General features: G+C 38.6%; 1 protein-coding gene across 1 annotated transcript in view; it reads right to left on the bottom strand.

Annotated features, from left to right (window-relative positions):
• Positions 1–25,932, bottom strand: part of lrmda (leucine rich melanocyte differentiation associated) — a 250,089-nt gene that overhangs the window by 5,812 nt on the left and 218,345 nt on the right. The window contains exon 6 of the mRNA XM_060872357.1: positions 21,778–21,859. Coding sequence (XP_060728340.1) covers positions 21,778–21,859 — 82 coding nt within the window. The remainder of the gene's footprint in view (positions 1–21,777; positions 21,860–25,932) is intronic.

Genomic DNA, 25,932 nt, shown 5'->3' with positions numbered 1-25,932 from the left:
CCGGCTTAGAGGTTTATCACGCTCGGGTTTTTCATGGCAGCAATGGACAGACAGCAGGTCTGTGAAATGTTCGCTCTTGCTGGCAGCTTCACACTGAAAGCCATGTGTGGAGTAGGAGAAAGAACATGGTTCGGCCAGAGACAAGGAGAGTGTGTTCAGCGTAAACTGGCAGTCATTGTAAAGTGTGATACAGTGCAGAGAACCCTGCATACTGCACACCCAGCCAGTTTCCTGCACCTGGACCCTCCATTACGTGCTAACCTCAGAAAACACAGAAGACATATTTTTAATAAAAAAGCTAAGTTGAAAAAAAGCAGAACATTTCATATCATGACCAAATCATTAATAACCAGAAAAACTAGAACTCATGACCTCAATTTAATGGTGGATTAAGTGTTAGAACTATTTGAGACTCATAAGCAAGAATCAACACCTGATGTTATTTGAACGCACATGTATTTAAGTGTACTGAAAAATCTGAGTTTCTTAGTCTTCTGTTTAAATTTATAGCATGTCTGGATGAAAGTGTAATGGTGATTATGAGTGTACAGGATGTTTTAGTTGTGGTCAGGGAGTGTTTGAACGGTCTGAAAAGAAAAAGCATTGATTCGGCTAATAGCTTAAGCATGGTAAGAAAGCTGTATGAGAATTTAGAGAAGTAACTGCTGCTTAAATTTTTGCAGTTTAAAAATCAAGTCTGTATGAGTGTCATCTGCCTCCAGACTAACTGGATGTATATTGGAAGGTAAAGTTAACTGGCAGCTCCATACTTACATGTCAGGCAGAGGAAAAAGAAAGACATGCAGAATTCAGCACATGGTATTTCTTACACAAGACATGAATGGAAAAATGACAGGCCTGGCCAAGCCTGTGGGATCGTAATGCAGATCCTACAGATCAATCACTGTAGATTCTTCTGTCTGTCTTTGTGTATATATATCCACCTCCCTCCCTGACACAAATATATATATATATATATATATATATATATATATATATATATATATATATATATATATATATATATATAGTCGCTATCATGATGTACCTTGTGGTTTTTAGAGAATGAGATCATTGTCAGGAGAGGGAAGGTAGATCTATCAACCTCACAATCATCTTCATTCATCACTCTCAGAGCTGATTGCAAACAATAGGAGTCCTCTACACCTACTCTACAGCCCTCTCCACAATCATACACCAAGAGCCTGAGAGCAGCATGACCTCTAATTTTGCTTTGGCTTGTTGTAGTCACTAAGGCACTTAAGTTATATAAGCTGCGAATACTAAGCTTCAAACCAAGCTTACTCTCAGAGTTTTTCAACATGATATGAATCAATGAAACTGACCTGCAAAAGTTGGCACTAGCATGGGAAGAAGACAAGCTGGCAGGGGCAGTGTGAGGAAATGTTCTGCTGGGAAATATTGGGTCCTGGCATTTACGTGGACTTGTGTTAGTTTGAAATGTACAACTTACCTAAGCACTGCTGCAGACCAAGTACACCTCTTCATAGCAACAGCATTCCCATTAACAGTGACATCTTTCAGTAGGTTAAAGGAGTGGGCTGGGTTTTCTTTTCACTGCAAATTCTATACTATATATAACTGTAGATGTAGCAAATTAAAGTCTTGATAATGCACCCTGTCTCAGAAAATGGTCAGGAATGGTAATGATTTAGCCTCCAATGTTCCCAGATCTCTGGAAAAACAAGTTGCTGGACAAACAAGTTTGATCCATTGAAGCTCCACCTCACAACTCGTAGGATATTGGTAGCAGATACCACAGCACTGGTTTGATTAAGTGTTCCCTTATTAATTTTTATATTATACTATGAGCTATTATGAGATGTATAAACTGTGGCTCTGAAGGGATGCACGTGGTCAGGAGAAAAGTATGCCAAGAAAATTATACCATTACATTGCCACACCATTATACCTCCACCATCCTGGACAGTTGAAACTAAGTAGGTTGAGTCCAGGGATTCATACTGCATCGAGGGTTTCTGACCCTCATCCGACCAGGCTACATTTATCCCATCTTTAACTGCCCACTGCAGCCTCAGCTTTCTGTTCTGCTTGGACAATATATATATATATATATATATATATATATAGTTTAGAATATTGGCATTATTATTATTGTTATTATTATTTTTATGCCATCATTTAAAGTTCCTACACCATGATGATTTCACTGTGTACGTAAGATATGACTGGCATTGCCGAAAGCTATTTTTAACTAGCTCCTGACAGCAGTGCTCTGTGCTGTATTACGACCACCAAGAGGTCTTTCAGGAGTCACAGGCCTGGCAAATAAATATCAGCGACCCACTGAGATAAATATTCAAATACATATTCATCGAGCAGCTGTATTCTCCTGTCTCGTATAGGAGAGAGGAAAGATTATAATGAGGGAAAAAGTTGGAGCTTATCAGATTTAGGATTATTTAGGACCCAGGATAATATCACTTATTCAATCAAGATGGAAATGAGGTAGTGACGAGTTGTAGGGTTTCAGGTCAAATGGACCCGTATGCAGCTACAGTGGAGCTACTTTCAGTCTAAATCTGATGATGAATCACATGATAGATTGATGTGATCAAGTAAAAACTGAATCTTCAGACATTTCTTAAGCATTGTGAAGTAATCTACAGTTCGACAGTGGCTTGACAGTGAAAGCTGGTGCGGGAGCAAACCGTGAGTTACAGCAAGAAGATGAGTGCCTTTACAAGAAGGTGTGTATATTCTGACATGCATAGTCTGATCAGTCTGATGTTACACAGAGCAAATCTGTAAGACTGGAAGACCACCACAAAGGCATTCCATGAAGGCAAGCTACTCATCAACTGATAGCTGAAGGTTCCTAGCAGATATTGACAGAAAGATTGGTGCTGGATAGAAATGTTGTGTTGAATCAAATAAGTTGCCAGAATGACAAGCAGGTCTGTCTTTAGCTGCAAAAATGTCAGTAATCTGTTAGAGTTCTCAGAAGGAAGCTGAATGCATATGTTATAGACTTAAGCTGATGTTTGTACTCTTTCAATAAAAAATATTTGCTCCATTAAATATAAATAACTGTCATCATGATGCATGCAATGGGCTCAAGCCTCCCCATTTCCCAGTGATGTTTATTACCACCAAACAACTGCAGCACCTGCATGTTTTCAACTTCAGCGTATTGATTAAACTTTTAAATGGTTGCCATATAACCCAGGGACATCAGGAAGATTAATTTGCGTCAATGTTCATCTGTAATTCATTAGCCATTTATACCCTACATCCACATGGGCTATCAAGAAAATGCAGACTATTTTTCAATCTGGCTCAGGCTTGGGAGAGGGAGCTGAAAATCGTACCGCATACAAATAAGACTGCAGGTTTCAGGAAACAGAGAATCTGAAATACTGCAACAAAACAATATTATTGATGCAAATAATGTTTACTTTGTACAGGTAGAATTAGATAATTCTGACTGCCCCATACAGCATGCAATTTTATGAATTTTCTGCAAGTATTGAATGTACAGTGGATATAAAAAGTCTACAAACCTCTGTCAAAATCTTATTTAGAAGATTAATGTGCTGGAATGGCCCAGCCAGAGCCCAGACCTAAATCCTATGGAAATTCTGTGGGCTGACCTAAAGAGGGCCATAAACAGAAGAGTCCCTGGCAATATGACATATCTGGAACATTTTAGAAAGAAGAGTGGGAAAATATTCCAAAGTCTAGATGTGCCAAGCTGATAGACTCTTAACCAAACAGCGCTGTAATAAAAACCAAAAGGTGCTTCAATTAAGTATTATGTCAGAAATACCTGATGTTTTAAAGGGGTAGCGGTATATATACATATTTTTTTTTTTTATATTTATTGTATATAAAAGTTCTAACGTGAAAGCTAAATGCTGCCAACAATACTGCAGTCAGAGCAATAATGTTGTAAGAAATGGGTTCATTAACAACCTCAATGAAGCTTTACACATGAGGCTTCAGAAGCCTGAAATAATTCCTCATTTCTTGACACTGCTCTATTCTATGTTAGTAACACATGCCACCTTACAATTACACATATTGTACAAATATGCATAATCTACATATAGTGCAGTTGCAATGCTACAATATAGTGATATAAGTGCACCGCTAAAGTCATCAATATTTATTATTTATTTATTTATTTATTTTATTTTTAATTTTTTTTAATGTTGATAATTATAAACTAAATGTAATAAGCACATTTTTTACTTTTTTTTTTAAAGAAAGCATAGTTTTCTAAATGGTTTCAGCGATGATTTGGCAATATAAAACTCCTTTAGTCATGTCTGGACTTTTGCCATTTTTACACAGTTTATTAAGTAACAAGCCATAACCATATAACCAGATACCCAAATAACCAACTATTCACTGCTCAATAAGATAAGATATGATATACCTTTATTTGTCCCACAATGGGGAAATTTCACTGTTACAGCAGCAAAGAGTAAGAAAATGCAAATATATAAAAAAGAATACAGACATAATATAATATCCGGTATATACAAAACATAATGTATAAAAAGAGACCACGAGTAAGTAGTTACACTAACAGGCATATTGCACATAGGTAATATTGCACGTAATATAACCAACTATTCACCGCTAGAGATAAATGATAAGACAAATTAAAATTTTTGCTTTCATAGGAATTAGTGGAGACTAATTTTTGCATCATTTTATTTAAAGATTTATTTCTTCACATAAAATAATTATGTCATTCTAATTAATTCTGCATTGTAAATAATTATTACATCTTACTCATGGAGCAGCATACCAAAATCCGGGTCTGTTTTCCAAAGATGCAAGAGAGGGCAATGAAATTTTCAAAGACGTGCTATTTCTGATGTGAAGCTACCACATGTACAAAAGCATGGTCTTTCAGGATTACGGCAGAATCAAATATTATGAGTTGAAAGTCGCAGTCATCATTAATGAAGTCCTCAAATCACTCTACTGATAAAGGCCTATCACTCTTTGTATTCCAACTTATGAGGCTGAGGAGGAAATTGAATTCTTAGGGACATAAATTTTGACTGAAGCAAAAGATTACAGTCACAACCTAATTCAAGACTGGCAAAATTAATTTCAATGACATTTATTCTTCATAGAGCAAGTCTGTGCGAGGCATACAGTAGCTCTGGGCTTAGGAGATAAGGGAATAGTCATTTGAGGCGGAGTGTTCCCGCAGTTTACAAAGCCTTAATCTTCTTGGAACAACTCCTGGTCTATCATAAGGCGACATACACCACAGCTAGCAGCTATTCTGCAGATGAATACTGCCTGCTGTTTGTGTCAGTACCAGTGAGGATTCTGAAGGCTATACTGTGAAAGGCTAAGACAGAGTACTGAAAACCTTTCAGTTTGGTGCTCATCACATTTTATGTATGTTAGAGCTTGAAGCAGCTGTGTACTTTTGTGTGATACTAAAACACGCTCTATACTACAACAGCACCACTGTCAGTAAAAGACCAGGTTAATCATTATGATTCAATAGCCATTTTACTCCATGACATTAAGTATAGTTTGATAAGATTCTAGTTTGTACATTTCTCCAAAGCTGACTGATTGTGGTCATCATTAGAAACCAATTTCTAATTAAAAAAGGAAAGCACAGATAAGTGACCAAACCCTCAACAAAATGTGAAAAGTGTAATTTGCTGTCGAGTTGGTTTCAGTAATGGTCTCATTAGTGGGTTAATTGGAAAGTTTCTCATTTAGAGTTTAATTTATTTGACAGGCTTCAATACCACTCCTGTATTATATTAGCAGTCAGAGAGTGATTACCTCACTTCTTATCTCTTTGACATTCGAGGCAAGGTTGCATTAATGATGGTCTAAATATGTGGCCCTTCCATGCAGAAGTAGAACATGAATTAAACTGATGAGTTAGAGAGGACGATGTGAAAGGGTCAGTCAACAGAAGGACGCATGGTCTAGAAAGATGAGATGACAGTTTCATTTCCTGCATCCTTAAATCAAGCAAACATACAAGTGAGATGACTATATGTTTAGTGACCACTTTAATAGGAACACCTACACACCTACTCGTTTCTGCAGTTATACATATCATACATATTACTGTATACATAGCTATAACAATCAAGTGGAAGCAGTGCAATACATAAAAACCTGCAGATGCAAGTCAAGAGAATCAGTTATAGCTCACATCAAACAACAGAATGGGAAAATGTCTGAGCTCAGTGACTTCAACTGTGGCATAGTTGCTGGTGCCAGAATGGCTGGTTTGAGCATTTTCTGAAACCGACGATCTGCGAATTTCACACGCAAAGACTCTAGAGTTCAAACAGAATAGTGTGAAAGACAAACAAACAAATCCTGTGTGTGGAAGGTCTGCAGGCTGAAACACCTTTCTGATAAGAGAGTTCAGAGGAGAATGACCAGTTTGGTCTGAGCTGCTAGGAAGAAGTCAGTAACTCAACAACCATAGTGAGAAGTATACACAAAATATCAAACCTTGAGGTGGATGTGCTACAGCGCAACAAGACCATATTGGTTTCCACTCCTGTCAGCCAAGACCTAGAATCTGAAGCTATCACTGGAATGTTGCAGACTAGAAAAAGACCTGGTGATTTTTAAAGATTTTCTCCTGTCCAGTTCCCTGTCATTCTGAACCACTCCTCACTCCAAGAGAAACATGCTTTGGGGTGAACACTAACCTAAGCTATGAGTTCCTGCTGAAATCTCACAGTTACAACACATCGTAATTCCTCATAATTTGATTTCTTTACAATGAGTAAAAAAAATATGAATGATACAAAAAGTAATAATGTGTTTACAGAGTTTACTTGACTGTGAGAACATGATCAGTCTATATCAAGGCGGTTCACAGACACAATATGTCTGTCTAATTCAAGTTAGACTCCTCAACCTGTTTTAAAGGAAAGAAATGAAGTGAAGTGGGTTAAATCTATTTTTAATAGATGGGATATCATGAAATTAAACTTTATCTTACTGAAATCTTGCACTTCTGAGGTATTAGTACTGTATAAGAGAACATTGTTGACCATATCCTTGTCCTGATTCGTTCATTTGTTTTTTTTTCCCCCTCCTATTGGGTAGATATTTATTGATAGCTCTCTGAATTTGAGGAAAACTTCACTAAGAGTGTTCTAACTTCAAAATGACTGACCACAGCTTTAAAAGCAAAATAAGCCTTAGGTCATTTATGAATGTGTAAATAAATAAACGAGTCATATAACAATTAGTATTAAAGATGAAGGATGAAGTTTAATCCTTATATTATAGACAAGCAGAAAAAGGAACTTCTTTTAGCATAGCATCTGAATTTTCTTTATTTTTATTACTTTTTAAAGCAAAGCGCTGTTGTAGTTATCTATTGCACTGAGAAAATACAAATATGTTATGAACTGGAAAAGGTGGAATAGAGAGTGCGTGTTTAATCCTCTAGAGAGACTGCAGAGTCCCTGTGAAGCTTTTATAGTGGATAAAAGATGGAACTCCAAATCTGGGTTCTGGACTGATACTAAATGTAATCATGATGGATGTGATAGACTTCATGCATCAATGAGCAAAACGGTTCCTCAGTGAATGTCATTTGTGATTACTGTCAAAACGAATACAGCCACCAAAGCATGTAAGTGAATAGTGAACAGCCATGTCAACACATCACAGTGGTCATTTGACTGTAAAAGGAGGAGACGAGATTCACAACACATTGCCCTGAGAAAAAAGTACAAAAAAACAAACAGAGGAGGAAAAGTGAGCTCTGCTTTGTCATATAAAACAGCCATTTATCTCAAGCTGCTTCAACATAAATACGCTGCTAATGTATCATCTACATTATAGACTATTCTTTGAACCTCAACATACTGTACTATTGATTATTATGTAATATAAGAATATGAATTGATATCAGGTTCTTTTTCTTCCCTCCAGTAGGCAGAGAACAGGAACGCAAATAACTGATTACATGCCTGCAAACATTTGTATGAGGAATAAAACTGCTATAGAATCCTTCTAGCACAATCTTAACCTCAGAAAAACAACATTTAACACAATGACCGCTGCATCAGCTGCTCTGCTACATCAACAAACAGCCTAATCTCCCCTAAAGCCAAACGTCAATTACTGCACGAGTGCATGGGCTCCTTGCTGTCTTAAATAAAGCTCCTGACACTCCCTAGAGTGACACATATCAATACCAATCTGACAGCGATGCTCCCACCTCCATCGCTGAGGAGACAAACTGCACCTGCCTCACTGTGGGACATGGATCTGCTCACTGCTTTCCCCTGAAGAAAACACAGACACGCTCAGTACACACCACACACACACTCCCTTTCACTTCTTCTTCTTCTTCTTCTTCTTCTTCTTCTTCCTGTCTCTGCTAAGTGCCCATGCTATTTTACGAAGCCCATTATTATATTCATTTCAGCACAGCATCTGAGGCTTGTTGGACTGGTACCTGGGGCTCCTGAGCTCACTGCTGTATGGTGATTCAACATGACACTCTGACAGAGAACGAGCGAGAGAGGGGACGGAAAGAAAAGAACAAGGGCTGTGCAGATGTACTAGGAGGCTTTGCCCTGGGTGGATGTAGGGCTGCACATCTACACCCACACTGCATGACTAGGAGGCTGGTGTCACTATGACGGAGCAGAAGCATCACTCAGACTGACACCTCATCTGACTAGAGTGGATCAATCCCAGCCTTAATATAAGCAGGCATGGCAAAATACCCTTTAACACAGAGCACCTCATACACTCATTAACTACTGCGGAATATCACCTGTGACAGAGATTCACTCATCTTTATAATCATTATCTTTATTACACAAGGTGCTTCACAAGGAAAATAAAATGACAATAAAAAAAATCAGAGCATAGTAAGAAAGTTTAAAAGAAATAAAGAAATAATAAAAAGTAATATGGTTTTGTACAATATAGAAACAATTAAAGTAGAATTTCTAACCATAGAGCCTAAAAAATATCTTTAGCTGTGTGTCTGATCTGAATTAATAAACCACTCCATTTTTTAGGTGCCTAAAAACAGAAGGCTGCTTTCAGCAAATCTTTTCTTGTTGATGTTGGATACAGTTAACAAGCCTGCACAGGATCTTAGTGAACAATCGGAAACATATTGGGCCAGACAAACCATAACATACTACGGTGCTAATCCATTCAGGGCTTTAAAAACGAAGAGTAGTGCTTTAAAATCTGTCCTGCCAGACACAGAGAGGCAAGATAATGTCACCAGGAATGATGTGATGTGTTCGTTCTTGCGTGTACATGCTAGAAACTGAACTAAAGTCTTTTGAACAAGCTGTAGCTTATTGATTAGCTTTTTTGGCAACCCAGTACACAGTAAGTAACAATAATCAATGAGCGGAAAGGGAAAAGCATATGTCAACTTCTTAGCGTTGTGCAGTACAATGAGATATAAGGTCTAACTGTAATGTTCCCTAAATGGAATCAATTTAGTTGTTTTAAAGCTTAGATTCAAGGATCTAGAATGATGCAGTTCATTGCTACAGGTCTGTCACTAATTCTTATGAAGGTCATATTTATTTATTTATTTTTCGATGTTGGACCTTACATGAAAAATTATCATTTTGTTTTCGGTAGTTTAAAAAAAAAAACACCTGTTTATGCGAGTACAGTATATAATGCTTGCCATGCTATCTGTTACGATATTTAGAATTATAAATGTACCTTTATATTATTTACTGTCCATTATCACCAAAATGAGGATGTGTTCCCTTCTGAGCCTGGTTGCTCTCAAAGTTTCATATCATCTCAGTGAGTTTTTCCTTCCCACCATCACCTCCGTCCTGCTCATAAGGGTAAGTTGTTATAGATATATAGTAACTTAATTTTTAACTTTAAACTTTAAAATGTTTATTCTATTTTATACTTAAGTAAAGCTGCTTTGAGACAATGTCATTTGTTAAAAGAGCTATACAAATAAATTGAATTGAATAGAATTCAATAACCTGTAATAACCTAGAGGAACAAATATGTAAAACTTTGGAAATTGATGTTATACTTGATGATCTCACCCTGTGACGGCAGATAAACTGCTTTGGGATAGTAAAACAGTATTGAAGAGGTAAAAGTATAAATACCTGTAGGATACTATAAAAAAATCATTAATTTAATAATGATTAATAATTTTAACGCAGTTTTTTCTAGAAAGATAATCAACATGAGTTACAAAGAATTTTCCACACAGTAAAGAATAAAAAATTCAACAGTATGAGAGGCAACACAACGACCTAACAGTTACAAGAACAGGTACATTATTCTCGTTAGCACTGAGTCTAAGGTCATCACATCTTTTCACTCGCTCCAGAAGGCTGATAAACATAACTAATGGCACATTTACTAATGGCACACAACCACAGCACTGTTTGTGTAATTACAGTGGAGTAGTTACAGTGCCCAATGCTTCTCCTTTCACTCTGTTCTTAGCAGGATTCCAGTGTCATAAAAAGAAGAATGTACCCTACAAAGCGATCATTTGAAATTAGATCACTTTAATGCTATTAAAATGACAACACGGTCCAACTAGAGAAGGTTGAGTGGTGATTACAGAAGGCACTTGTGTAACACAAGCCTGCAGAAAGCATCCATCCACTCTGAGAGATGAGAGAAAGGGAAACTAATACGGACTATAATTGATGACCCCGTGAGGCTTCACTTGAAAGCAGGATCGTGATGGTGCAGAATTGTTGGTTCTCTTTAATACCCACTCACCTTGCCCTCTTTCTAAATGGAGACATTTACAGTATGTCTCGTTTCTTTAATTAATATGACTCATCCAGCTTCCATATGCAGCAGGATCAGGCTCAAGATGAACAACCTGATTAACAGCCTAACCAAAGAGCTGAGTGCCCCCTCCGCCTCCACTGCCTTCACCGCCACACCCCCTCCCCCTCCCTCTCCTGACAAGCTCGGACCATCATCAGCGCCCTGCACATCCCCTGACAGGTGGAATAATAACGGTCATACATCACTGCCCCCGAAAAGTCCAATAACCTAAATCTTCACTTGCCTCACAGCCCAGGACTCAATTACTTTATTGACATGTAATCTTCATAAGGGGAGAAATATTGAGCATGTAAGGTCAGTCGGTTATGAAGACATATTATCATATTATCTGCATGGGGGTTGTAGGGGCTAGGACCTGACAAAGCTAATTATAATCGTACATGTTACAGGACAGCGCATTATGCACTTGGCTGCATGAGTAAGCCTGTGCTGAGGAGGGGAAGGACAGGGGATGGAATTGCAAATCCACTGGCTGTTTGATATGAGAAATAAATTCAAATATTATTGAATATATGTCCAGATTGCTAATATTTTTGATCTACCCGTTTGCACAATACATATCCTAACTTTCATTGCCTGCATACCGTAGAAACAAGACCTTTCTCATTTTTTGGACCCAAAATAATGCCACCTCAAGAATAGCTTAAAGTTCAACAGATATCAGCTCTTATTAGTGCAGTGACTTGAACAGTTCCAAATGTCACTGTTACTTAGTGAGTCTGGAAGCTCAGCCTGTGGCTTTTTTCCACCTGCCTCTCTTTCAAGGTTATTGTGATATCATAGGCAACATTACAAAGCCTAGACATACATTTCAGAATATCACCTAAACATTCAGGAACAAGATATGTGCAGTTTACAGGGCATCACAATGCCTTCTACTGTATATCACTACATAAGATAGTGACAGTCGGTTAGCTTTTATAGGCAGTAAAACACTTCGAAACAAGCACTATGTGCCTTTTAGAAGAAAAGATATGGCTAGTGGGAAAAAGCATGAAAGGGAAGTGCTGCCCTGAAAGACGCTAGGAATAGTACAACTGGGTCACTAGCTTTACTTCCTTAGTGAAGGAAAAATCCTACTGCAGGACATGTGTGTTCATTTCAATTCATTTCATTTCATGCCATTTTCATCTTTTATTTGCCGCTTCCTTTCCTGAATCAATTGCACTGCAGTAGTATGTCAGGCTATGCCCAATCGTGAAACTGTTTGCTGGAGGTAATACAATCTCCACAAGCTCCCAAGGGACGGTGGTTAGCAAAGACTTAATGATGTCAAGTGCAGAGGCATATTTTAGCTCTTCTCACAGGGCAAGCCTATTTACAATGATAAAGACCTTCAGAAATGTTTCATTACTGCACATTTTCACACTGTTCCTTGTCCCATAATCTCTTTTAGTTGTCAGCATTTGGGAAAATGGCCACATATAAACTCATCCATAAAAAGGGAGAATGCTGTTATTGCATCACGAGTGCATCCCTGTAAAAAATGATAATAAATGACTTTGCTGCATTCATTTTAGAATTAAATGAAGAGAATAAGGATGGTACAAATAAAGCCTCTTTTGATGTAATACAGCATGAACATTTTTTTGCAACTTTTGCCATTCATCCACTTAACCACAGACTACTGATGAAGGGACTTTAAAGGTTGGAAAATCCTTAAGCTATAAGGAGACAGGGGTCAGGATTGATACGGTCATGTTTGCTGGTTAGCTGACCGGAAGCTGAATGCTGAAACCACAAGCCAATCTGAAGGGGCAATCTGAAGATTTCCTTGGGGAATGAAGACAGCACTTATTGGAATGTTTGCAATCTAGAATTAACTGCAATGTCTGACCTCTATCACTCAGTCAACTCAACAGTCTTTCAGCTAGACAACATGTCAGAAATGATCTTATAATCGAATTATGATGGTTAAAGAATGTGTCCAGTTACACTAAAATGATTAAAACCAGATTTCTATCTTTAAAACAAGTCTTTTTAGTCAAAGATGAAATTTCTTTATGTCTTGTTTAAATGTGAAAGTGTTATTAATAATAATAATAATAATAATAATAATAATAATAATAATAATAATAATAATAATCATCATACTTAACATTATATGAACATAACATAAGTATAGATAGATAGATAGATAGATAGATAGACAGACAGACAGACAGACAGACAGACAGACAGATAGACAGACAGACAGACAGACAGACAGACAGACAGACAGATAGATAGATAGATAGATAGATAGATAGATAGATGCTTGAAAAATTAAATTTTCAGTGACTAGCATTGGAAGAACATGAGCAAAAATAAATGCAAGTACTTGTCAACCTTTCCCGCTTTTTAAAGTGTGCCATCACCCACACCCAGTGTTAAATCCTCTCCATTCTCAGCCTTGAACCTTGTACAGAGATATTGCACCTTCTTTTATAGTGTGTGACAGTGAATGCTAAACATCCATTTCCTTGTGCCTGAATTGAATAAATGATGTGCCAGGTCATTAATTTGAGCTACGTTCATCCTCATGCTATAGTGCATGTTCAAACATCAGTGTGTTGTGATTGTACAGCAATGTAGAGATTGTGACAATAAATCAGTGGTTTCATCAGTAAGCAAGAAAACAGTTTAGACAACAGTCCAATGGAGCTTGCTGTAATTGACAGATGAGCTTTGTCTCTTCCACTACGATGGCTTCAGTCCACAGATTATGGGGGAATAAATGTAGAGCAGTGGGGAGGAGGTCACATGATCGATGAGGCAGATGTGTCATGGATTTTGGACAACAATAGAGTGAGATATCCTCCTGTTCTTGTTAAATCATGGTTCTTCTGTTAATATTATGCCGACAATTATCCACAAAGTGTCAAAAAATTAATTTTGTAGTGTCAGTCTAATTAGTCAAACACACTGGAAACACAACTGCTTCTGGCCCATGTGAGTAGTATAAATCTAAAGTGGTCCACGAGGCAGCAAGCAGGGAGGGAAGTTTCTCTGAACATCTTTTCATCTGGTTTAGATGATTAATAAGCCAAATACACACATTGTACACAAATAAAATAGAATGATGGGGCTTGTCACAAAATTAATTGCTGTCATTTGTAATTTAATTGTGGCTTGAATCACATTTACACAAACAAACATGGAAAGGAAAACCTTTCCCAAGAATGAATCATGAATCCTTCCAGCATGTATCTTCCATAATTCTGAATTACAACGATTTGGCATGTTTTTTCTCTTCCAGTGAGGAGAATTTATCTTAATAAACATTTCCACTGGCTCCGTCACATGATCATTATAATGCAATCAGGGTTCGTCATGAACGGATCAGTTTCGCCTTCAGAATGACAAGTTGCTCAACATCTGCCAGGACTGTGTCTTAGCATCTCAGAGAACTAAAGAACCCCTTGACACGAGCAGACTCATCCATATCAACCCACGAAAAAAGGAGGAATTCGAGGAGCCTGCATCGATCCTGCTGTAAAAATATCCAAACCATCTGGCTTGCCTGTTTCCTCATAAATTACAATGATAAAGCCTTGAGTTTCGAAACTATGAAAACCGCACTAACCTGCGCTAAACTCCTGGCATGACTAAACGTGCACATGAAATCCTAGCCTGCTTCTCAGATCTCCAGTGAGCACGTCACAAATCACTCAACAATATGAATAATGCTTTGACTGCATTAGCAATCACTTTCTGAGCTGATTAGAAAATGAGCACGGGGTTTCCATTTGCATGATATATTTTCTGTCAGTCTGCCATGAAAGCCAGAAATACCGGGAAGCAGACCAAAGTCCCAGGTACCATGACTATGTTACAGGAACAGGGCTGGGTAGATTGGCAAGACCTCATGTCCTTGTCCATCATGCCGACACATTCTTAGTCTTACATGAGGTATCACTTAACACACACACATGTATGCTGCTTGTGTTAATAGATCATGAAGTAGTCCAGCCAGGTCTGCTCTGTCATCCTTCCCAAATGTTCTTGATATATAAACCATTTCAAACAGTTCTGATAGATGAATAAATGATCAGTACAAATATATTAGTCTGTTCATCACAAGAGATGAAGAAAATATAGGTATGAGCTTTTTCCTAGTGCTCTCAGGCAGTCTGTTAAATGATTCATCTGGGAAGAAGATTAAACATCAATCAAGCCATTCAGTCATGTCATGGGCTTCTGTTCTACAGCTCTAATTTCCCAGAGTGTATTTAGTTCATCTCGAATTTGGCTTGCCATATTAACCTGGCCCATCAAGTTACGATACCTTCCACATTCAAATGACAGCACAGAAAATAAATAAAGCAAACAAATAAATAAAATAAACAGTAGGCCGTCTTGTCACTGCCACCTTTCACTTGATAAAAGTTCTTAAAGTCTCTCAGAGACTCATTCTACTTACATCAAACAGCAGCACACAAGAGAAAGAGAGAGAGAGAGAGAAATGTGTCAATAACGCATCGTCAAAACCCACACAAACAGAATTATTCAGTAAATGCAGTGCCATTCTGTCAGAGTAATGACAGTGTGGAAAGGGAATCCATCTCAAAGTAGAGTTCAGCAGTTGAAGCTTGCAGGAAGTACTTAAGTCAGCCCTGCTGTTTTAATCTGCGCTCTGAATAGGGGGAGAGAGGACTGCTGCAGTCTCAGTGACCAAATAATCTGATCCCATGTCTCCCTGTCTTCCTTTTTCCCCTCACCATCTTTCATATATGTAGTGAACAATGGCCAGACTAGCTTGGTTTCCTCCATTCCTCCCATTAATCTCCATCTGCTGACTAATGGATATTCATGCTCCTGTGCTAAAGAAATCCATGGAGGCCCACCAGATCAGCCGAACACAAATCATATCGTCATATCATCTCAATACAGGAGAGAAAGAAAAAGCTGTCAACACAAAAACAAAGGCCAAAACCAGCATACTGGCAGGTACTACACAATCCTGTGGGCCTGTTTTGATTTAACGCAAGATTTATTTATTTATTTTAATACAAATAATTAATCAGATATGCAGAACACAGGATATCTAAAACAGATGTCCGTGAACTACATCAAATGACATTTTTTTCTACACACGCAACTTTCCAACCATTATTTTTTTGGCACTGCATCTGAGGAGACACAACGTGTAAATCTGCAGGTCCATATAAACTAGCATGATGGCTATTTCTTTTTTTATGGGCGCTCATTATTTTTGTACAGTTAAAACTGTAGGTGTGTTTTACACAAAGAATTTAATGGGCAAAAAAACACCCCAAACTCATTAGAAAAGGATCCTAAACACCTCATCAGTGTCCAAACTGGAACACGGCTCTGGATGTGAATTGACAGAGCGAGGGATTTGTTTAACACCTCTCCTGCATGCAAAAAAGCTGAACTGAAAACACATGTCTCAGAAGAACCACAGGGCCTACAAAAACACAAACAATAATAATAATAATAATAATAATAATAATAATAATAATAATAATAACAATAATAATAATAACAACAACAACAACAACAACAATAATAATAATAATAATAATAATAATAATAATAATAATAATAATAATAATAATAATAATAATAATAACAGTACTGCATCAACAGAAGGTTCAATTTAAAGAGAACTTATTTCACATTTTTAATAACATGCCAATCAACTCAAAATGGTTGTTTAATTATTAGTGGGATGTGGTAGCTCAGTGGTTAAGGTGTTCGACTACTGATTGGAAGATCATTGGCTCAAATCCCAGGTCCACCAAGTTGCCACTGCAGGGCCCTTGAGCAAGGCCCTTAACCCTCAATTGCTCAGGTGTATAAACTGAAATAAGACAATGCAAGTCACTCTGGATAAGAGTGTCTGCTAAATGCTGTAAATGTAAATTATTATCTTAAATGACTAAATACTTTAACCAGGTAATTTTACTCGTGCTTCAACAAACTCTGAGAAACATAAGCCTACATAAATCTGCCCTTGCCAGTTTTTGAGACATGCCCTGTCCTTATACTGTCAAGCCATTCGAGTCATTTCTTGTCAAGTACAGTAGTCTGGCATACAGGCTAAATTGTCCAACTGCAATCCAAATAAGAAATCAGCAGTAAACTATCCTAAGAGACTCCGTAAATACAGACAGGAATGGTTGTTTCGTGATACAAACGACAAGCGATTGCTGTAGGACTGACTGGAACTAGGACCTCAGTGTGCCGTGTAGGGAAGCAGGCACTTTAAAGCATCGTGCAAGCAGAACACAGCATGCAGCATAATAATCTCTACTGGGATCTTTAACAGAGTAGATGAGTAGCTCATTAACAAAGTTCCTGCTGACTGTGAACTATCACTCTGTCATTGTTAAACAGTACTTAGTTCCAGATTTTATCAGTCGAATTCAAGTACACAGGAAGCTACAATCAGCAGTAAGCATGTTTATGTTGTCCAAAGCCAGAAAGTTTTTTTTGTTTGTTTTTTTCAAAAAGGCTAATCATTAGGTTAAAAAATTGTTGGTGAATTTTTTTTCTGCTTCTGTTGATGTAATGGATATATGCAGGACTTAAGGAATAAGAAACACAAACACACACAGAACCAAACATAAACACACAAGGCTTTTTTGTCAGCGCAGTCTGTTCACTACTTTAAGAAAAAAGTATTCCTTTTACACCACAGCCATTTGACAACAATTACAGTGTAAACCTCTATAATAAATGCCATTTTTACTCTTTTCAGTTTACATCCATGAGACGAGTTAGTTCCTGTTGTATGTTATCATGTAATAGCACAAACAGTATTCCTGCACCAGTTTTAATTTTTTCTTTCTCTTGAAGAAAATTGTCAGTCATATTACAGAGAAACCCAGAAAGTACAAACCGCTCTGTCCTGAAGACCTGCTCATGCTGGGAAACTCACTAACTGTTCCAATGCACTGACACTTAAGATTACTTCAATAAATGACAAATAAATTTAAATATATACTACACAAATATAAAAATGTCTTTAATAAATGTCATTGTGTTTAAGAATTATTTTATTAGCCTTAGATTCTGTGTAGCGTCCACCATAAAGTCTCTGTATATGAGTTTTGCTACAGAAACAATGAACATATACTGTATATACAATTACACAGAACGAGCACTTTATAAAACAACTGTGATTTGAATTACGGCCAGAATTACTGTCAGAGCTTCTGTTATTATTCGAGCAAAATGATTCAAGACTTTCTACCCAATTAGAATTGATAAAGCTCAGGGCCACTACATATCCATCAGGTTGTTATAAAAAATATACTCTGTCCCACACCGAGCAGATCTATTTCAATTACACAAAGCTTGTGTCTCTGAGACGATGTGTCATACAGACCATTGTATCTCACTAGCAGCACATCCAGGCTTGAGTAAATGAGTGACGCACAGTTGCCAGATGTAAGTTAATGGAGGATAGGGGGACTAGCAGCAGGTGTAAATCTCCCCCCATCCTGCTGAGCTTTAAAAGTCAGTGCTTAGCACCCACAGCTCCGTCATCTGGCCTCTCCCAGCCTCCATGACAGCCCATTTGTCATCATTTTCACTTTTTTGGCAAAAAAATGGAATGTTCTAATGGAGTGCTTTGAACGGTCCCAGATGTTTGTTTATTTGTTGTGCTGCAAGTGCAAAACAGTTTATTCTTCACACATAGTTCCATTTCAGAGGCTGAATATCAGCTGTGCCATAATGAAAGCAAACTGCAGGTGGAAAAAAGTACAGAGTCCCCGGGGTGTCTTCTGTTCGGATATTCTTTTAGCGAAGGCCTCCTGTCTGGAGGGATTTGAAGAACAGTTGTGTGCCATTTAAAATACAGACATCCATTACAGCTGCACATGGCCTACAATAACAAAATTTAAATGCACTTCAGCTGAAATATGTAGGAGTACAGTTTCCTTCTATGGTGAATGTTCGGTGGTTTATTCACTAAGGAGAAAATAAATGTTCATGAGGTATGATATGAGATCTGGAGTAGCATTTATTGCTTTCAGATGTCAAAATGTATGTGGGGGAATTTGGTAGTATTTTAGTGATATTTATGAAGGATCACAGATACACAAGCTATTTTAACTACTGCTGTTTTTAAACCTTTCTAAATAAATGTACAATCCATATGTGAAATGTGTAACTATTTTGAATTTCATAAACCTATATTTCATTATATGTAAAATAAAATATATGCATTCAGTATTACTTTTGTACCTATCCTTACTTTAGGTACTGTGCTGTGACACTTGGTTTAAAAGCTGCATGAGTCTGGAGAAAAATCTTGGTCTATAGGTTGGTTTAAAGCTGGCCGGTGCTGACAGCAGTGCTGCTTCCTGTGGCTACGCTGCCGGACTCCAGGCCCTGGACCAATTCTCTCAGTGTCAAACCTAGCCTGTCTCTCTGCATCGCTTTCCCTCACCCTCCTCTTCCCTCCCCTTAGCCTCTCCTGTCTGCTCGCTACTGTATGTGTCCACTCCCCAATTCTAACCCAACACAAGAGACAAGGGTCTCATTTCCCAAAAGCCAAGACTTCCTCTAGTCTTCCTCTACACTGTGTGTCAGCACGGCAGGCACACAGCCCGTCCCCTCTTTCCCATCTCGAGAACTCGTGCCTGTCCTGATTACCCGTGGCACCTTGGCTCTTGGGGCCTCGGCACAGGTGACATTAATTGTAGCAATATTGAGAAACGGCGGAAAGGCTTTCTGTTCAAGACAGCCTGCTGTCAAACATGCCGCTAATTCTGCCGGCCACTGCAATGCAGCATCTAACATACAGCGAGCCTGACAGGACTGGCAACAAACCTTTGGGCAAAGCATGGGCACTATTACCATTCCACAATATACAGATGGACCCGATAAATAACTGTATAATTGCATCATGCAATAGTTCACAATGAGTTATTGCCAATGCATACAAATAGCTTGCTTCCTCCTGACACGTCCTGGAGGTGAACTGCATCTTTTAGTGTCAGGGCTTTTCTATTAAAGCTTTTTTTTTCTCTCCAAGGCACAGCCAAAGTTCAAATAAAGAGTTACTGTGTTAGACCTGATGCATTAAGCAAATAGAATAGGCAATAAGTCAAGATAAATAAAAATGGTGTGATAACGGGGAAAAAATAAAAGGAGGCGAAGGACAAAGATGAGGGCTTGTGTTATCTAACACTGCAGTACAGTATCGTAAAAATAACGAATGGAGAGTGTCAGCGCAGCGAAATCTAAGAGGGAGAAAAAATATTTCATATGTCAGCTCTGCTCACCTTTTAATGGACTATTCTCAAGCAACATGATTTTGACAAAGCACTGGGCTTTCCTCTACATCACTTGAGAGGTGAGGGTCAGCCTTTGTGAAATAGATCTGTCCTTGGTGGGGGGTGGAGAGGCTCTTCGTTGACCTCACATGAAAGCAAAAGTGGCAGCCCTATAGCCGCACTGTGAAAACACAGTACTCTGTATTGCACGGACAAAAGAACATGATAAATGTTTCCTGCATAAAAAATCTGTTTTTTTTTTTCTGTCCTAAAGTTCAGCATGTCAAAAGCAGCTCTCCTGCAGAGTCCCAGTCTCATAACCAACAGCGATGCAGCTTCACCAGAGGCTTGGGAAATTTACCAGCAGCTGAGAATAATCTGTTAGTCTGTAGTCGGTTAGTGCAGAAAAAAGCTTCTGACTATTATAAAATAATACAAAACCACCGAGTGGATGTAACACTAAACAACTGGTTCATGGGATCTTTTCTTTCTTTTAGAAAGGTTTTGGAAACTAGCATTCATTCATTATTTCATGTGATATAATGCATTCCTTTGTTGCCTCCGTGCCCCAAATGCTCGCTTTACACATTAATAAATTGTAATGAATGAAACTACAAGTATTCACATTTTAATATAACTGAGCACAATCTGGATTTTGGTACAAAACCCAAGTCTAAATTTGTTATTTGAGTTAATTTCAAATTTTTTTTATTAAAAATCCTTCTTGTTGCCAAAATGTTGAATTGTTATTTGCAGATATCCTTATAAATCATTTGTAGCTTGTTAGCTCATTACTGTGTTTGGCTGAAACAAGACCATATTGGTCTTTTTTTTAATGTTGTTTTTTTTTGAAGAAGAAGAAGAAATGCAGTATTATTAAGGACTAAGGACATAACTCTGTTAATTGCTCTAGTCCTGATCAACACTCGGAACCAAAGTAATAATCAAAAGGCTTGTTATCTAATTATTCTGAAGCCTGCTATAGCACCAGCATAAAATTATGTTATTTACTCAGATGTGATCAATATTCCAACTCAATTTTACATGTTGTAATAAAATTACGCATTACTTACACAACGCATCATGTTTTGTCCAATCAAAAGCTGCCGGTACAATAAGACAGAGTCACAATGAGATTAATGCATGAGATTTTTATATTTGATACCCAGCACTGTTTGTATAAATATTGTAATTTTGCCACAACAGACCATGTGTACACCCAGTGACAGGTTTATTTTCCAGATATTTTAAGATGTATCTTATGTCTTATGCTAAAAGCTTTTGTTGTCACCAATGTCCTTTTTTAACACAAAATAAGCTGGAGTTCAGGGTGAATAAGAAGAGCAAAACATGAAGTATGTGGTTGAATTCTTTCTTTCTGAATGAAATAAAATGACAACTTAAATCATATTTTTAGTATTAGTTTATATTGATTGGTCACATGGGGTGTTGAAATCTTTTAAGTAAGAAATTAACGTCATGTAATGCTCCGTGGCTTTCAAAAGGGAAACATAACATTTGTGTCTAACTATTTCCTTATAATATAATATAATATAATATAATATAATATAATATAATATAATATAATATAATATAATATAATAAATCACTGATCTAAGCTCTCTTGCCCCATAGTAGGATTACAACCAATTCAAATACCTACATTTCTGTTCCCCTCTGTTGGCAGCATAGCCTACAAACTTACCTTTGGGGTTTTTTGCATCTTTGGATCTTGGTAGAGGAGTATAAGGCATAGAAGCGGTGTCTGATCTGTGATCACGTACGTCCTACAAAACAAATAGAGTAAACATGAACTCATTGTGTTGAGTATAAAGCACCTGTGCTGCTTTGCATTGCAATCTGAGTGGATTTATTAGGCAGGAAAGACGATGAGAAGTGTACATTATTGATTTCTGAGCTGTGAATGCATTGATCCTAATTGAGTCCTAACTGAAAAGTACTCATTTGTCATCTCCAATCAGCAGCATTCATCCAGACTGATGGCATGAAAGGCAGATGGAGAGCGAAGGGGGGGAGAGAGAGAGAGAGAGAGAGAGAGAGAGAGAGAGAGAGAGAGAGAGAGAGAGAGAGAGAGAGAGAGAGAGAGTCACCAAGAGAGCAAGACAAAGAGAATGAGAGACAGAAAGTATAAATCATGGGTGGGGTAAGGGAGAAAAGCTTCATTGCCATGACTGATTACCCAAGTGCCATAAATTTTCAGAGTGTGGTGGAAAGGTAATGTTGGGAGCAGCTCTCCTGCTTTTATCAGGGTACTGGACAGCTTTCATTATCTGGCATGAGAGGAGGGGAGAGAGGAGGTGAATAGGGACCCTGCCTTTGATTATCTCTTTCCTTCTTGTTTGAGAGAGGGCGAGGGAAAGGCCCCCACTAGCACTCAGTCAAGGAGGATGCTGCAGGTCAGCCCGGGGTCAGCGTGTCGCTTACTCTCCAACTCCCTCGTGACTAACACACACTGCTGTGTGCTGGCAAGCCAACAGGTGGCATGACACTACTTCTTCCCGAAAAAAAACTGCCTAACACCCTTTATATTCAGAACGCCTCACTAAACAAATATTCCTTGTCTTCCGTGTATTGTTAGTCACTAAAAAGCCCTAGTTAGCCTGTGAACACTGTGAGTAAGGCAGTCAACAACCTAAACTCTTGCACGAAACAATTCAGAAGTTACTTCATCATACGGCAACAGTTACAAATTTACTCTACAGAGGACTGAGAACAGATTTTTCCCTATACCGTAGCAGCTGCTGTTAATATATCCTTGGAAATGCTATTTCTAAATAACTGCTTTTGGAAATTTGTTTTGATGAAAAATCCTATTTAGTTAGAAACACACTAATAAATGAAATGGGAGAAAAATTTACATAAAGAAAAATATCCATGCAGGCATGTCATAATCATTAGGCTTACATTAAAGCATCATCACTTCATGCATCTTGCCATTAATTATCACCAGACTTGTGTAAGTCAGATGGTGTGAAGTAGCCACGGCTTTCGAGCATGTCAGCACTTTCCTTGTTACCAGTTTCAATCTCCTCCCGCCATTTGGCTTTAATATCCTAAAGCAGCACTCAGAGAGGGAACGTCAGTCTGCCCTGACTAATTTCCTCTGGGCTTGACAGATCAGAGGCCTTCCCCACCAAACTGCCCTCTCCCCACCATAAAGCCCCTCGTAATCCTGCTGCTTGTCTACAATTAATCTTCCCAGTTGCCACATTATTAACACCACCACCCATAGGCAGGGTCTGGCTCTGCCCCACTGGACACAGTGCTCCCCCTCCTAACGCCAGCGGCCAGGCACGTCAATCACATGCCGTGCGTGAAAGTCGCCCGCTGTCAACATCAGAGATCCCCACCCCCATCCCCACCCCGAACGCTCGCCAAGTCCACTGATCACACACCCACACCCTTGAAGAAGATTAATCAGAGCCCTCCCTCAAACTTCCTCCCCTCCCCATCCCCTTCTCTCTTTCTCTTTATTCAATGAGGCATCCTCACGATGAGAAAAGAGGCCTGGCACATAATGGGAATCCCTGCGTAACAAAGTTAAAGGAAAACTCAATTTGAATGCCAGCTGTTATCAGGCCCCTTTTTTCTGAGCTTCTTAAAGAGCAGGCGGACAAGAGCTCTGCTTTGATCAGTACCCTTAAGATTTTACACAAACATAATCACAAGCCGAGGGGTCGCTCCAGGCACCAGGAATTCATTCATTCCTCCGGCTTAGAGAACACACAGGCAGTTTAAGGGCCTTCGTGTTCACAGAGCCGTTTATCTTTATTTGCTTTTAAAAGATATGCATCAGCTTTTCACTAACTCGCACTAGTTACAACTTCTCTGTTTGGATTGGTCATTTAATAATGGCTGATAATGCCATGAATTAAGATAATGTGCTCGTGAAAGGTACACTGAGGAAATATATGAGCTGATCCCAAAGGGAAACATGAAACAAGAATCACGATGAGAACAAACACTACCACGGGAAGCTTGATCCTGATGGACTGTGGATAAAAATGGCTTCTAAAGCAGATATGGGGCTGTAATGTGTATACTCTTTCACTCATCTCTCTGTCTGAGTGAATTTCCATCACAGAACACACAAAAAAACAGTGCCGAATGCCTCTGATCTATCTTTGCATCATAGGAACACAGCAGGTAATCCCATGGAAAAGCCAATACGTATAGACGTATATGCTGAAAAGGCTGAATTGATTGTTTTTCTCATAAGCACGTAATAGAAAGTTATAGGTTAACGGTTAGTAAAGGTATTACATTTGATTTTGCAATTGTTCACACTGACGAATCGCATCCTACACCATCCCCCACCCCCAACCCGCCTCACACACACAAACATTTTTCTTACTTTCTTGTTCCTACCTTAAGCTCAGCAACTAAAATCTGGCTCTTTTAGTGTTTTATCTCATGGGAACCAGCCAAATGTTCCACATGGTCAAAACATGGTCTCACCTTATAGGGACATTTGGTCCCCAACAACAGATAAAAACATGCAGATACACACACAAAGCAACACAACAAAACAACACACCAGCACAGCTGCATGTGGCTTAACATTTATTGGTCAGATGGGGGCGCTGCAGTGTAAAGTATATAAACGTCTCCATGGCCACTCGTGGTAGTGAGTGTTGGTTCTATGGGCCGTTGGCATATGCTGCCTGCTCACATCATTATTGTCTTTATACACTGAGCAATCACAGTTTATGATAATGCAGTCGAAATTTACAAGCTGGGGAAAGAAGGAATCAGAAATAATGGCATTAACAGAGAAAGCCACAGCAACCCTCGTCCCACTGGGGGCTTTGCTATCAGACGCAGGACTCCTTGCTGAAAATGTCACAGTGAAATATGACTCTGGTGCTGGATTATACATCATGCTCACACCCTCTCCCTCCTTTGGTCGTTTGCCCAACACAAACACAGTAAATGCTGCTAAATCCTGAGTCGTTCATGATTATCATCTCCAAAACAGATCTACTTCAGAACAAGAAGGTGAAAAGGAAGCGGTCCGTCCCGGGGAGCTGGTTTTTTTTTTTTTTTGTATACCAACCAGTAGGCCCCAAAGCTAGAGCTGCTCCCCCTTTAGAGCTCAGCTTCTCTAAACTGAGTCTAACATCCTCAGTGATTTTAGCTCAACTTATCCTCACAAGACTGATCAGGGATACAATCTAATCACACACACATGCACACACATTAACAGAAAGAGAGAGAGAGAAAGAGGAAGGAGCAGAGATCAGTGTAAACACCAGTACTTTTTATCTTCTTATACATCTGGACAAGTAGACAAAGTGCTAAAACGAAATAAATGTGGCCTGACAGCCACTTCAAAGAGTTCAGCCAGGGGCTTACTGCTACTTAAGGCATAGGAATGTTGTTGCTAAGCATCAGACTACAACCTATCAGGCCCTGCAGAAGGGCCTGGTTTCCCTTTAAGAGGCTGAGTGGGAAAGCAAGAGAGCGAGAAAAACGGGGAGGGGGGCAAAGGAGAAAGCGAGAAAGAGTGGAAACTCGACAGTAAGGGGAGGCTGGGGATTCAAGGAGAATTTGTAGCTTAAAGCAATTGTTAGAAGAAACAAGCTTTCTGCTTTGTTTTCTCTTGACACCATTTCGGCTTTTTGTGCTTGCAAAAGACATGTAGAAAAATGCCTTTTGATATGTTTTCTCTTTGGGTCTTTATCAAAAATTTTTTTTCTGTGGGCACGAAACTTTCCCTGTCTTTCTCGTAACGCTTGCAGAGTTTTCTGATGATCTGAAGATCAGAGAAAAGCAAACTTATATGAGCATTTCAGTCCAGACCAAATGTTATTTTGACATCTATTTTCAATAAATTTAG

The sequence above is a fragment of the Tachysurus vachellii genome, chromosome 6, assembly GCF_030014155.1.
Source record: "Tachysurus vachellii isolate PV-2020 chromosome 6, HZAU_Pvac_v1, whole genome shotgun sequence".
NCBI classification, from domain to species: domain Eukaryota; kingdom Metazoa; phylum Chordata; class Actinopteri; order Siluriformes; family Bagridae; genus Tachysurus; species Tachysurus vachellii.
The sequence above is the reverse complement of the archived record's forward strand: the minus strand, read 5'-3'. Positions and strand labels throughout refer to the sequence as shown.